General features: G+C 37.3%; 1 protein-coding gene across 1 annotated transcript in view; it reads right to left on the bottom strand.

Annotated features, from left to right (window-relative positions):
* The window catches only part of LOC117325075 (annexin A4-like), a 45,270-nt gene that overhangs the window by 9,163 nt on the left and 20,637 nt on the right, over positions 1-15,470 (bottom strand). Inside the window, exons 6-10 of the mRNA XM_033881010.1 lie at positions 5,688-5,769; positions 4,222-4,316; positions 3,193-3,306; positions 2,753-2,843; positions 289-368 (exon numbers count right to left, since the gene is read on the bottom strand). Of these exons, the coding sequence (XP_033736901.1) occupies positions 289-368; positions 2,753-2,843; positions 3,193-3,306; positions 4,222-4,316; positions 5,688-5,769 (462 nt within the window). The remainder of the gene's footprint in view (positions 1-288; positions 369-2,752; positions 2,844-3,192; positions 3,307-4,221; positions 4,317-5,687; positions 5,770-15,470) is intronic.

Below are 15,470 nucleotides of genomic sequence, written 5' to 3'. Positions count from 1 at the left end.
GTATACAGTACTCACCGCTGACATGGATATCTACTAATGGTATACAGTACTCACCGCTGACACGGATATCTACTAATGGTATACAGTACTCACCGCTGACACACATATATACTAATGGTATACAGTACTCACCGCTGACACGGATATCTACTAATGGTATACAGTACTCACCGCTGACACGGATATCTACTAATGGTATACAGTACTCACCGCTGACATGGATATCTACTAATGGTATACAGTACTCACCGCTGACACGGATATCTACTAATGGTATACAGTACTCACCGCTGACATGGATATCATCAGTCTTTTAAAGTTTCCAGATGTGTCTCCCTGTATGTCTTTCTCTAGGAGACTTTTATATACTGAAACAACCAAACAGTTTTAGGTCACTCGCACTCATAGGTAGCAGTGACTTTACACACATAGGTAACGGTGACTACACACATAGGTAACAGTGACTTTACACATAGGTAACGGTGACTTTACACATAGGTAACGGTGACTTTACACACATAGGTAACAGTGACTTTACACATAGGTAACAGTGACTTTACACATAGGTAACAGTGACTTTACACATAGGTAACGGTGACTTTACACACATACGTAACGGTGACTTTACACATAGGTAACAGTGACTTTACACACATAGGTAACAGTGACTTTACACATAGGTAACGGTGACTTTACACATAGGTAAGTGACTTTACACATAGGTAACAGTGACTTTACACACATAGGTAACAGTGACTTTACACATAGGTAACGGTGACTTTACACACATAGGTAACGGTGACTTTACACACATAGGTAACAGTGACTTTACACATAGGTAACAGTGACTTTACACATAGGTAAAGGTGACTTTACACATAGGTAACGGTGACTTTACACACATAGGTAACAGTGACTTTACACATAGGTAACAGTGACTTTACACATAGGTAACAGTGACTTTACACATAGGTAACAGTGACTTTACACATAGGTAACGGTGACTTTACACACATAGGTAACGGTGACTTTACACACATAGGTAACATTGACTTTACACATAGGTAACAGTGACTTTACACATAGGTAACAGTGACTTTACACATAGGTAACAGTGACTTTACACATAGGTAACAGTGACTTTACACATAGGTAACGGTGACTTTACACACATAGGTAACAGTGACTTTACACATAGGTAACAGTGACTTTACACATAGGTAACAGTGACTTTACACATAGGTAACAGTGACTTTACACATAGGTAACAGTGACTTTACACACATAGGTAACAGTGACTTTACACATAGGTAACAGTGACTTTACACATAGGTAACGGTGACTTTACACATAGGTAACAGTGACTTTACACATAGGTAACAGTGACTTTACACTCATAGGTAGCAAAGACTTTACACATAGGTAACGGTGACTTTACACATAGGTAACAGTGACTTTACACATAGGTAACAGTGACTTTACACATAGGTAACAGTGACTTTACACACATAGGTAACAGTGACTTTACACATAGGTAACAGTGACTTTACACATAGGTAACAGTGACTTTACACATAGGTAACAGGTGACTTTACACACATAGGTAACAGTGACTTTACACACATAGGTAACAGTGACTTTACACATAGGTAACAGTGACTTTACACATAGGTAACGGTGACTTTACACACATAGGTAACAGTGACTTTACACACATAGGTAACAGTGACTTTACACACATAGGTAACAGTGACTTTACACACATAGGTAACAGTGACTTTACACACATAGGTAACAGTGACTTTACACATAGGTAACAGTGACTTTACACATAGGTAACAGTGACTTTACACATAGGTAACAGTGACTTTACACATAGGTAACAGTGACTTTACACATAGGTAACGGTGACTTTACACATAGGTAATGGTGACTGTACACACATAGGTAACGGTGACTTTACACATAGGTAACAGTGACTTTACACATAGGTAACGGTGACTTTACACATAAGTAACAGTGACTTTACACATAGGTAACAGTGACTTTACACATAGGTAACAGTGACTTTACAAATAGGTAACAGTGACTTTACACATAGGTAACAGTGACTTTACACATAGGTAACAGTGACTTTACACATAGGTAACAGTGACTTTACACATAGGTAACGGTGACTTTACACACATAAGTAACAGTGACTTTACACATAGGTAACAGTGACTTTACACATAGGTAACAGTGACTTTACACATAGGTAACAGTGACTTTACACACATAGGTAACAGTGACTTTACACATAGGTAACGGTGACCTTACACACATAGGTAACAGTGACTTTACACATAAGTAACGGTGACTTTACACATAGGTAACGGTGACCTTACACACATAGGTAACAGTGACTTTACACATAAGTAACAGTGACTTTACACATAAGTAACAGTGACTTTACACATAGGTAACGGTGACTTTACACATAAGTAACAGTGACTTTACACATAGGTAACAGTGACTTTACACATAAGTAACAGTGACTTTACACATAGGTAACGGTGACTTTACACACATAGGTAACAGTGACTTTACACACATAGGTAACAGTGACTTTACACTCATAGGTAGCAAAGACTTTATGCACAAGCAAATAGTGAATGATGTCTGTAGAACAGTGATGTCATCATTGCGAATATGTTTGTGCAAGGACTACAATACACTTGGGGCCTTACAAGAAGACAAACATAACACTTACATGTTTTGTAGGAGGCATTAATAGCTTGAATTTCTTTATTACTTCTGGTACATAAGATTTCTATCATAGCATCCTCATCTGTTCCTAGACCCTGTAAACCATACAAGTTACATATCACAATAACATTTCTATCATAGCATCCTCGCCTGTTCCTAGATAATGTCAACTTTGCTGTTCATCTTTTTTTGTTTACAGGTAAAGCTGCTTCTATTAAGGTCCAATAGAGTAATCACAACAGATAACACCATTATTAAAGATCATAATTCTAATTCATCCACAGAGATGCTGTAATATTCTAATCATTACTTTTTCATAAAAACATCATATTTCTAAAATACTCTAGGAAAATGTAAGGTATTCTTTATTCAATGGGAAACACATTCACAAATTTCTCGTCCTCAACAAGTAAATATTAAACATGATCTGGCCATAGGTATTACCTTCATTGCTCTCTTCAGCTCATATGCATCAAATTCTTCTGGTTTCATCATCAAAGCTATTATGACATCTTCAAACTTGCCTCCTAGCTCGCTCTTCAAGTCATGAATTAGATCCTTTGGGGAAAAATTAATAAACATCACAAAAACTATATTTTTATTGACATTAACAAAATAATACTCTTAAATAAACACAACAAAAGTCCTAAGGGTCTTAACAGTCATTTGACATTCATTAAAGTTTGCAATTTTACTTAAAAAAACTAACCTTTCTAAAGAAACTATATTAAACCTAGCCTCCTCCAAGGGACACTGCATGGTCGGAGAAAGCAATACAGCTCTGAATTTTTAATCAAACTACATTAATCAAATTCTAGAGATACAAATATGGTTAAAATCAACATGCCAGTTTTCCAAAAGGTGTGGGAATATTGCATTTCCTTCTTAAATTGTTGTACCTTTCTTAAATTGTTATATTCAAAAGAATATGCATGAGGGGAAGCACAGCCTAATGGTCACAATTCATTTGGTTATATAACAAGTGCTAAAAAATAGTCTATCATAAGAGGATGTCCAAACTGTATTACTTTGCAAAAATATTACTATTCAACACATTAACCATAAAACAAAATAGAAAACAACATGATTTAACTGAAATGTTAATTTTGTCAATGCATTAAGAAATCATAATCAAAATGAAGAATAACGACCAGATTGCGTCCTAGTCGTCTGCCACTTCAATTTGAACAGGACAGAATAGATTTGTGACCAATGTGAGTTCTACAACTTATTAAGTATTACAATTCTTTCAGAATTTATTCCAGTCATTTGGCAACATGAATTGAACAGCCAGCCAAACATATACTGTGGATATGATTGGGTACCTACATATTGTGCAAATAAGGAGTTATAATTCATCAATTTAATCAAATCTAAGAATGACTTGTTTTCAAGAAGAAACAATACAAATTAGAACTTAAATATAAAATGCTGACATGGTATTTCTGGTAGGTATTCATGTGAGATACTTACTCTACCAAAGCAGGTTTTAAACATGACTTTTATCTGCTGTCTTTGCTCATTTGATCGGAAAGCCAAGATATCGATGATGGCTCTCTCATCCGTACCTACAACACGATACAAAAATAGGATTATATGGTAATGTCTTCATATCCAATAGATAAAGGAGTACTTAGAAGTTATCTTATCAAATTAACAAGCTGATTTATTCTACATATTTGATGAACAATCAAATTATAACTGATTTTAACTTGTTAACTATTGGTTAAGTTGATCATGTTATGTAATCATTATAGTATACATGTAGATTGCTGAAAATATTTTGCTACTTATCAAAAAGGTTCTAAAATCTTTTTGGCCTTTTACAATACATGATTTCATCTGAGTGGGACTATCTATTATGACAGGTTAAAAGACTGAATCAACCTGTACACTATTTATAATTACCTACGCAGTGTACATCAGAGTATTGTGTACCCTTATAGACCTGTCAACTTGATAACAATCTCGTACACTTAACACCTCGGTGTACATCAGAGTATAGTGTAGCCTTGCAGACCTGTCAACTTGATAACAATCTCGTACACTTAACACCCTGGTGTACATCAGAGTATAGTGTAGCCTTGCAGACCTGTCAACTTGATAACAATCTCGTACACTTAACACCCTGGTGTACATCAGAGTATAGTGTAGCATTATAGACCTGACAACTTGGTTACAATCTCGTACACTTAACACCCTGGTGTACATCAGAGTATAGTGTAGCATTATAGATCTGTCAACCTGATTACAATCTCGTACACTTAACACCTCGGTGTACATCAGAGTATAGTGTAGCCTCACAGACCTGACAACTTGGTTACAATCTCGTACACTTAACACCTCGGTGTACATCAGAGTATAGTGTAGCCTTACAGACCTGTCAACTTGATTACAATCTCGTACACTTAACACCTCGGTGTACATCAGAGTATAGTGTAGCCTTATAGACCTGTCAACTTGATTACAATCTCATACACTTAACACCTCGGTGTACATCAGAGTATAGTGTAGCCTTACAGACCTGTCAACTTGATTACAATCTCGTACACTTAACACCTCGGTGTACATCAGAGTATAGTGTAGCCTTACTGACCTGTCAACTTGATTACAATCTCGTACACTTAACACCTTGGTGTACATCAGCGTATAGTGTAGCCTTACAGACCTGTCAACTTGATTACAATATCGTACACGTAACACCTCGATGTACATCAGAGTATAGTGTAGCCTTACAGACCTGTCAACTTGATTACAATCTCGTACACTTAACACCCTGGTGTACATCAGAGTATAGTGTAGCCTTACTAAACACCTCCATGTAATACATGTCAGTCATCCATTATTGATAGATAACAGAGTGTAGTTAACAAACCTGAAATCCAATACTGGTTGTGATATATCAAAGCCCATTCACGACCATTACTGGTATAACTTACCTAAGCCTTTCATGGCCTTTCGGAGTACCTGGGCATCAGCTTCAGCACTGAAACTCTTGAATGGTTTAACTGTACCCTCTGTCTGTAAGTAAAGAATGAAGATCAGTTAAAAGATGTAGTGGACAATTAGGGACACAGAGGGATCTTGACACCCACCATTGAAAGACCTTCAAATTGGTTCTATGTAAGATTCATCTTTTCTATACTTGTCTTTTTTTCCTTTTAATCATTAAACAAGAGGAACCTTCATGAATTGTAATAGAATTCAGAGAAGAAGAGTCTGTGAACACATATTAATAACAAACTTCAAAATGTGACAAGAGATCCCAGAGGGATCTTAGCACCTACCATTGAATGGTCCATATATCAGTCTAAAGAAAGACTAATTTTTTCTCTTCTTTTCCCTTCTTATACTCTTGCTTCAAAACATTTAATAACTTTATGTAACACAATATAGCAGGAGCAACCTGCAATTGTCAAAATCCATGATGGCCACCAGGTTGTTTTCTGAACAGTCCCAAAATGCAATATGCACAACTAGGGACCGAGGGGAACTTACATTTGAAATATGAGAAAGATCCGGACTTTCTGAGAAATAGTGATAACAAACTTCAATTGTCAAAATCCAAGATGGCCCCTGTCAGCAGCCACGTTGTTTTCCGATCAGTCCCAAAATGCAATATGCACAACTAAAGACCAAGGGGAACTTACATATGATATATGGGAATTATAGAACCCTTTAAAACTTTCTGAGAAATAGCGATAACAATCTTCAATTGTCAAAATCCAAAATGGCTGCCTGTTGGCAATGTTGTTTTCGATTGGCCCCAAAATGCAATATGCACAAGTAGCATAGGGACAAAGGGGAACTTACATTTGAAATTTGGGAAAGATTCCTTAAGTACTTTCTGAGAAATAGCAATAACAAGAATTGTTTACAGAGGAATGGATGGATGGACGGACCACGAATGCCAGGTGATTTAAAAAGCCCATCATCTGATGATGGTGGACTAAAAATCGGGAATAGCCTCAATTGAAAAATTGAGATAATAAATTCAACTACCAAATTCCAAGATGGTCACCTGTCTGCCATTTTCTAGATCAAAATTGCATGGGCATAACAAGAGACTGAGGGGATTACATCCATATCAACAGAGATATCCTTCCAGTACTTCTCAAGAAATACCCAAAAACGAACGTCAAATGTCAAAATACAAGATTGGCAGAGGTGAGCCGTTTTGATTTATTGGATCAGTTTCACTATTGCACGGGCACAACTAGGGGTCATGATGAACTTACATCAATTTCCGGGTATATTCTTCCAGTGCTAATAATGATAACATACATCAGAAGGTCGAAATTCAAGATGGCTGATTTTCAGCCTTTTTTGTCTTTTGGACAAAACTCAAAATTGAAAGTGTATGCATAACTAGGGACCAAGGGGAACTGTTCCATTAAATTTGAGAAATATGCTTCCAGTACTTCTCAAAAAAAAGCGATAACAAGGATTATTTAAAGACAGATCACATACCATGGATGTAGGGTTTCGGGTGCGTGTGTGTGTGTGTGTGTGGGTGGGTGTGTCCAGTAATTTAGTGATAATGCGAGCGCTGTAGGTGTGAGCTGACCCCCAGGACCCCCCTCCCCCCTGGATCCTCTAGTGGTAATTGATGTGATATATTTCAATACAAACTAGCATATTGGCCATCAGTTTGGCTTCTTTGATACTCAAGGGTTCTGTCCGAGATATAGGAACAGACAGGATACCCTGCTTTGAGAGCTTGTATTACTTACCTACCAAGATATTAATAGACAATACTACTTAGATATGGCTTTCTAGAATTGCAAAACTTTTAAAGAATATGAATGAGGGTCCTCATTTTACCAACTTTGGATCCCCTTCTCCAAGAATCATTCTGGCCAACATTGTTTGAAGTCTATTTTGCAATTATCAAGAATTAAAAGTGTGAAAAGTTAATGCACAATGGATAACTGAAAAATAGAATTGATTATAATGTCTTTACTTGGTGCCCCTTAAAAGACATCCTCTCCCAGTTAAATACATTGTAGACAGTGTAGTATATCTCCCCAGTTAAATACATTGTAGACAGTGTAGTATCTCTCCCCAGTTAAATACATTGTAGACAGTGTAGTATCTCTCCCAGTTAAATACACTGTAGACAGTGTAGTATCTCTCCCAGTTAAATACATTGTAGACAGTGTAGTATCTCTCCCCAGTTAAATACATTGTAGACAGTGTAGTATCTCTCCCCAGTTAAATACATTGTAGACAGTGTAGTATCTCTCCCAGTTAAATACATTGTAGACAGTGTAGTATCTCTCCCAGTTAAATACATTGTAGACAGTGTAGTATCTCTCCCCAGTTAAATACATTGTAGACAGTGTAGTATATACTATATCTCCCAGTTAAATACATTGTAGACAGTGTAGTATCTCTCCCAGTTAAATACATTGTAGACAGTGTAGTATCTCTCCCAGTTAAATATATTGTAGACAGTGTAGTATCTCTCCCAGTTAAATACATTGTAGACAGTGTAGTACATGTTTTGATGACTGCTGGACACTCCATAACATCACATACTGGGGAATATATAGGAGATATAAATACATTGAGCAGGAAAATGAAACACTTCCCTTTTATAAGGAGGTACATTACACAGATTAATGAAAGACAAAATACTTAAAGCCTATTTATACAATGTGTATAAGAGGAACCCTGACCTTTACACCATTAGATAGCCAGCCCTTCTGATTCATACATGGTAATTATATATAATGACCACAGTACTGAACATCATGGCCACAGCTTTCCTGATCTTAAGTGCCCATATGTCTCTAGGAATTAGCTTTCATCTATAAACTTTTCTGTGAAAAGAAATATTCTTTATGTAGTAATGCAAACTACATTTAAACACGCATATCAACACTAGGTCATTACAGACTGTTCTTAATACCACCACTATCTAAAGGGTTTCACTTTATGTAGGTCCCATCAGGGTCAACCTACCGAGATCTCCCTCATAAGGGTCAACATACAGAGATCTCCCTCATAAGGGGCAACATACATAGATCTCCCTCATAAGGGGCAACATACAGAGATCTCCCTCATAAGGGTTAACATACAGAGATCTCACCAATAAGGGTCAACATACAGAGATCTCCCTCAATAAGGGTCAACACACAGAGATCTCCCTCATAAGGGTCAACATACAGAGATCTCCCTCATAAGGGTTAACATACAGAGATCTCACCAATAAGGGTCAACATACAGAGTTCTCCCTCATAAGGGTCAACATACAGAGATTAGACCAATAATGATCAACATACAGAGATTAGACCAATAAAGGTCAACATACAGAGATCTCCCTCATAAGGGTCAACATACAGAGATCTCCCTCATAAGGGTCAACATACAGAGATCTCCCTCATAAGGGTCAACATACAGAGATCTCCCTCATAAGGGGCAACATACATAGATCTCCCTCATAAGGGGCAACATACAGAGATCTCCCTCATAAGGGTTAACATACAGAAATCTCCCTCATAAGGGTCAACATACAGAGATCTCCCTCATAAGGGTCAACATACAGAGATCTCCCTCATAAGGGTCAACATACAGAGATCTCACCAATAAGGGTCAACATACAGAGATCTCACCAATAAGGGTCAACATACAGATGTACTATGATCTCATCTGTAATGGATGATATACTGAGATCTCAACCCTAAGACTACCATAAGGGATCTCATCCCAAGGCCTACCATAAGGGATCTCACCTCTAACGAGTGCATGTATCATAACATAGTGAAATATCTAAAGGGGTAAAATACTTTATTAGTTTTAGTCTGGAGTATATAAAGTATTGTAATATTCTGAAATGGATGAAGTTGGTTGTTGGTTAGTGATGATGAATGACGACACCGTAGTCTTCTTTGTTCTTCATATTTATAATATGCATATATAAATTCAAAGTACATAGAGTTCCAACGTTAAATGTTGATGTTGGGATATAATGAGTATCCCAGCCTACTGGCCGGGAATGGACCCGAACCAGTCGCCTGTGATCCTGACCTGAACCAATCGCCTGTGGTCCTAAGTCCTAACTTCTCAGTGACCACACAGAAGTTCCCTCCATACAGTGACCACACCCACACAGAAGTTCCCTTCATACAGTGACCACACCCACACAGAAGTTCCCTTCATACAGTGACCACACAGAAGTTCCCTCCATACAGTGACCACATAGAAGTTCCCTCCATACAGTGACCACACAGAAGTTCCCCCTATACAGTGACCACACAGAAGTTCCCTCCATACAGTGACCACACAGTAGTTCCCTCCATACAGTGACCACACAGAAGTTCCCTCCATACAGTGACCACACCGAAGTTCCCCCTATACAGTGACCACACAGTAGTTCCCTCCATACAGTGACCACACAGAAGTTCCCTCCATACAGTGACCACACCCACAGAAGTTCCCTTCATACAGTGACCACAGACATTCCCTCCATACAGTGACCACACAGTAGTTCCCTCCATACAGTGACCACACAGAAGTTTCCTCCATAGTGACCACACAGTAGTTCCCTCCATACAGTGACCACACAGAAGTTCCCTCCATACAGTGACCACACAGAAGTTCCCCCTATACAGTGACCACACAGTAGTTCCCTCCATACAGTGACCACACAGAAGTTCCCTCCATACAGTGACCACACCCACACAGAAGTTCCCTTCATACAGTGACCACAGACATTCCCTCCATACAGTGACCACACAGAAGTTCCCTCCATACAGTGACCACACAGAAGTTCCCTCCATACAGTGACCACACCCACACAGAAGTTCCCTTCATACAGTGACCACACAGAAGTTCCCTCCATACAGTGACTACACAGAAGTTCCCTAAGCTTGCCCACAATATACTGGGTAACATACAATTATATAACATAGATATAATTACAACCGTAAGGCTATGATGACATTACCGTTAAAGATAACATCTGGACATGTAACCCTGATAACATTGTCTACTAGCTTAGCCTAAGGATAACTGTCCAAAGGATATTTCTGATGAAAAATATTTTTCATATCTAAAAATTCTAAAGCAATCCATTATACTTCATATAGATTGGTGGAATGTCTACTCATACTTACAAGTGTTATTCAACAATGGACCATTGTCATATCAACAATAGATACAACTAAACCAAAAAGGAAAGAGAACCATATTCTCCCCCTTTAAGGGTAAGATGGGAGGATATCAAAAGATTCAGAGACAGGACAGATCATCAACAACATTCAACAGCATCACTCACAGGGTGAAATATAATGACTTTATTTACACCAACATGGCATATCATTTAATATATGGTAACGTGAAATATATGTGCATATGATTTGAACAATATGTAAATGAGAATGGAGGTCTTGAGCAGCATATCGCATTGCATAGGTATATTTACTTTCAATTAAACTTGACCTAGGTTTGTATGTAAATTCATTGAGCAGCAGGAAACATTTTAATGAATATTGTGTGTGAATTGCACATTTACCTTTTGTAATTCTTTATGCGGAAATTGATATTTAAACGTGAATTGCATACATATGTACGTGAATGGGAACACTGAAGCATTCACTACTGGTGTGTGGTTTGTAGTGGAGACAATCTGTACTGTATAAGGTATTCACTACTGGTGTGTGGTTTGTACTGGTGACAATCTGTATTGTATAAGGTATTCACTACTGGTGTGTGGTTTGTACTGGTGACAATCTGTATTGTATAAGGTATTCACTACTGGTGTGTGGTTTGTACTGGAGACAATCTGTATTGTATAAGGTATTCACTACTGGTGTGTGGTTTGTACTGGAAACAATCTGTATTGTATAAGGTATTCACTACTGGTGTGTGGTTTGGTACTGGTGACAATCTGTATTGTATAAGGTATTCACTACTGGTGTGTGGTTTGTACTGGAGACAATCTATATTGTATCAGGTATTCACTACTGGTGAATGGTTTGGTACTGCAGGGGTAGAATTTAACTTTTTTAGTAACTCGCACGTTGTTGCGAGTGGATAAAATTTTAACTCGCAAAATTACAAGCTTACTCGCAATTTTGAAATTATGTGTTAACATTAAATATAACAGATGTTTTATGATAAATAATCTTTACTTGCTTCAAATAAAGTTTTTATTTGAGACAAAATACAATTAATCTTTTTGTTTTTTGTTTCCAATGAATATTAAAGGATTTTGATTCTATATATTTTTTTAATTACATGTTAATAATTTATTTTCAAGAAAAAAAAATCAGTCATTTCATTTGATTTAATCATGTATGATTTCTCATAAAATCTTTGACTAATAATGAAATAAGTATTAATAAAATTCTATCTAATTAAAATGCTATTCCCTGTCCATCATGATTTTACAACATAGTCTACACCTGATTCGGAAAAAAAAACGAATTTTTCGTTTAAAAATTTCATTTTGTTTTTGTCATATCTGAAGTTGACTTGTTAAATTAGAAAATGGACAAAACAGTAAGTACTGATAGAATTTCAAGTAAGAACAAAACATTTACCGATGATGTTGTATTTTCAAAGCGAATCGTGCTTTGTTTCTAGGAAACTCTCGTTTCTTTTCCATTACAATATATTCATGTATATCGTAGTCTTTGAGACGCTTGAAACTAACGAGTGCTGTGTACAAGCGTCACCAAGATAATGCATTGTCTGTGTGTCGGTTTTTGTTTCAAGTTTTCGTCGATGTTTTACTATGTGTGTCGGTTTTACCAGGATTTATATGCACTCGCAGAAAAATGCAAGTACCACAATTTTCTACTCGCAAAATGAAAAATCAGCTCGCATTTAGCGAGTGTGCGAGCGTTAAATTCGAACGCTGGTACTGGTGACAATCTCTATTGTATAAGGTATTCACTACTGGTGTGTGGTTTGTACTGGAGACAATCTGTATTGTATAAGGTATTCACTACTGGTGTGTGGTTTGTACTGGAGACAAACTGTATTGTATAAGGTATTCACTACTGGTGTGTGGTTTGTACTGGTGACAATCTATATTGTATCAGGTATTCACTACTGGTGTATGGTTTGGTACTGGTGACAATCTATATTGTATAAGGTATTCACTACTGGTGTGTGGTTTGTACTGGTGACAATCTGTATTGTATAAGGTATTCACTACTGGTGTGTGGTTTGGTACTGGTGACAATCTGTATTGTATAAGGTATTCACTACTGGTGTATGGTTTGTACTGGTGACAATCTATATTGTATGAGGTATTCACTACTGGTGTGTGGTTTGTACTGGAGACAATCTGTATTGTATGAGGTATTCACTACTGGTGTGTGGTTTGGTACTGGTGACGATCTGTATTGTATAAGGTATTCACTACTGGTGTGTGGTTTGGTACTGGTGACAATCTGTATTGTATGAGGTATTCACTACTGGTGTGTGGTTTGGTACTGGTGACGATCTGTATTGTATAAGGTATTCACTACTGGTGTGTGGTTTGGTACTGGTGACAATCTGTATTGTATAAGGTATTCACTACTGGTGTGTGGTTTGGTACTGGTGACAATCTGTATTGTATAAGGTATTCACTACTGGTGTATGGTTTGTACTGGTGACAATCTGTATTGTATAAGGTATTCACTACTGGTGTGTGGTTTGTACTGGTGACAATCTATTTTGTATAAGGTATTCACTACTGGTGTGTGGTTTGTACTGGTGGCAATATGTATTGTATAAGGTATTCACTACTGGTGTGTGGTTTGTACTGGTGACAATCTGTATTGTATAAGGTATTCACTACTGGTGTGTGGTTTGGTACTGGAGACAATATGTATTGTATGAGGTATTCACTACTGGTGTTTGGTTTGGTACTGGTGACAATCTGTATTGTATAAGGTATTCACTACTGGTGTATGGTTTGTACTGGTGACAATCTATTTTGTATAAGGTATTCACTACTGGTGTGTGGTTTGTACTGGTGACAATCTGTATTGTATAAGGTATTCACTACTGGTGTGTGGTTTGTACTGGTGACAATCTATATTGTATAAGGTATTCACTACTGGTGTGTGGTTTGTACTGGTGGCAATATGTATTGTATAAGGTATTCACTACTGGTGTGTGGTTAGTACTGGTGACAATCTGTATTGTATAAGGTATTCACTACTGGTGTGTGGTTTGGTACTGGAGACAATATGTATTGTATATGGTATTCACTACTGGTGTGTGGTTTGTACTGGTGACAATCTATATTGTATAAGGTATTCACTACTGGTGTGTGGTTTGTACTGGTGACAATCTGTATTGTATAAGGTATTCACTACTGGTGTATGGTTTGTACTGGTGACAATCTATATTGTATAAGGTACTCACTACCGGTGTGTGGTTTGTACTGGAGACAATCTGTATTGTATATGGTATTCACTACTGGTGTGTGGTTTGTACTGGTGACAATCTATATTGTATGAGGTATTCACTACTGGTGTATGGTTTGTACTGGAGACAATCTGTATTGTATATGGTATTCACTACTGGTGTGTGGTTTGTACTGGAAACAATATATACTGTATGAGGTATTCACTACTGGTGTGTGGTTTGTACTGGTGACAATCTATACTGTATAAGGTATTCACTACCGGTGTGTGGTTTGTACTGGTGACAATCTCTATTGTATAAGGTATTCACTACTGGTGTGTGGTTTGTACTGGTGACAATCTGTATTGTATAAGGTATTCACTACTGGTGTGTGGTTTGTACTGGTGACAATCTATATTGTATAAGGTATTCACTACTGGTGTGTGGTTTGTACTGGAGACAATCTGTATTGTATAAGGTATTCACTACTGGTGTGTGGTTTGTACTGGTGACAATCTATATTGTATAAGGTATTCACTACTGGTGTGTGGTTTGTACTGGTGACAATCTATATTGTATAAGGTATTCACTACTGGTGTGTAGTTTGTACTGGAGACAATCTGTATTGTATAAGGTATTCACTACTGGTGTGTGGTTTGTACTGGTGACAATCTATATTGTATAAGGTATTCACTACTGGTGTGTGGTTTGTACTGGTGACAATCTGTATTGTATAAGGTATTCACTACTGGTGTGTGGTTTGTACTGGACACAATCTGTATTGTATAAGGTATTCACTACCGGTGTGTGGTTTGTACTGGACACAATCTGTATTGTATAAGGTATTCACTACTGGTGTGTGGTTTGTACTGGTGACAATCTGTATTGTATAAGGTATTCACTACTGGTGTGTGGTTTGTACTGGAGACAATCTGTATTGTATAAGGTATTCACTACTGGTGTGTGGTTTGTATTGGTGACAATCTGTATTGTATAAGGTATTCACTACTGGTGTATGGTTTGTACTGGAGACAATCTATATTGTATAAGATATTCACTACTGGTGTGTGGTTTGTACTGGACACAATCTGTATTGTATAAGGTATTCACTACTGGTGTGTGGTTTGTAGTGGAGACAAACTGTATTGTATAAGATATTCACTACTGGTGTGTGGTTTGTACTGGACACAATCTCTATTGTATAAGGTATTCACTACTGGTGTGTGGTTTGTACTGGTGACAATCTGTATTGTATAAGGTATTCACTACTGGTGTATGGTTTGTACTGGTGACAATCTGTATTGTATAAGGTATTCACTACTGGTGTGTGGTTTGTACTGGTGACAATCTATATTGTATAAGGTATTCAC

Source organism: Pecten maximus, chromosome 1 (assembly GCF_902652985.1).
Source record: "Pecten maximus chromosome 1, xPecMax1.1, whole genome shotgun sequence".
Classification (NCBI taxonomy): Eukaryota; Metazoa; Mollusca; class Bivalvia; order Pectinida; family Pectinidae; genus Pecten; species Pecten maximus.
The sequence above is the reverse complement of the archived record's forward strand: the minus strand, read 5'-3'. Positions and strand labels throughout refer to the sequence as shown.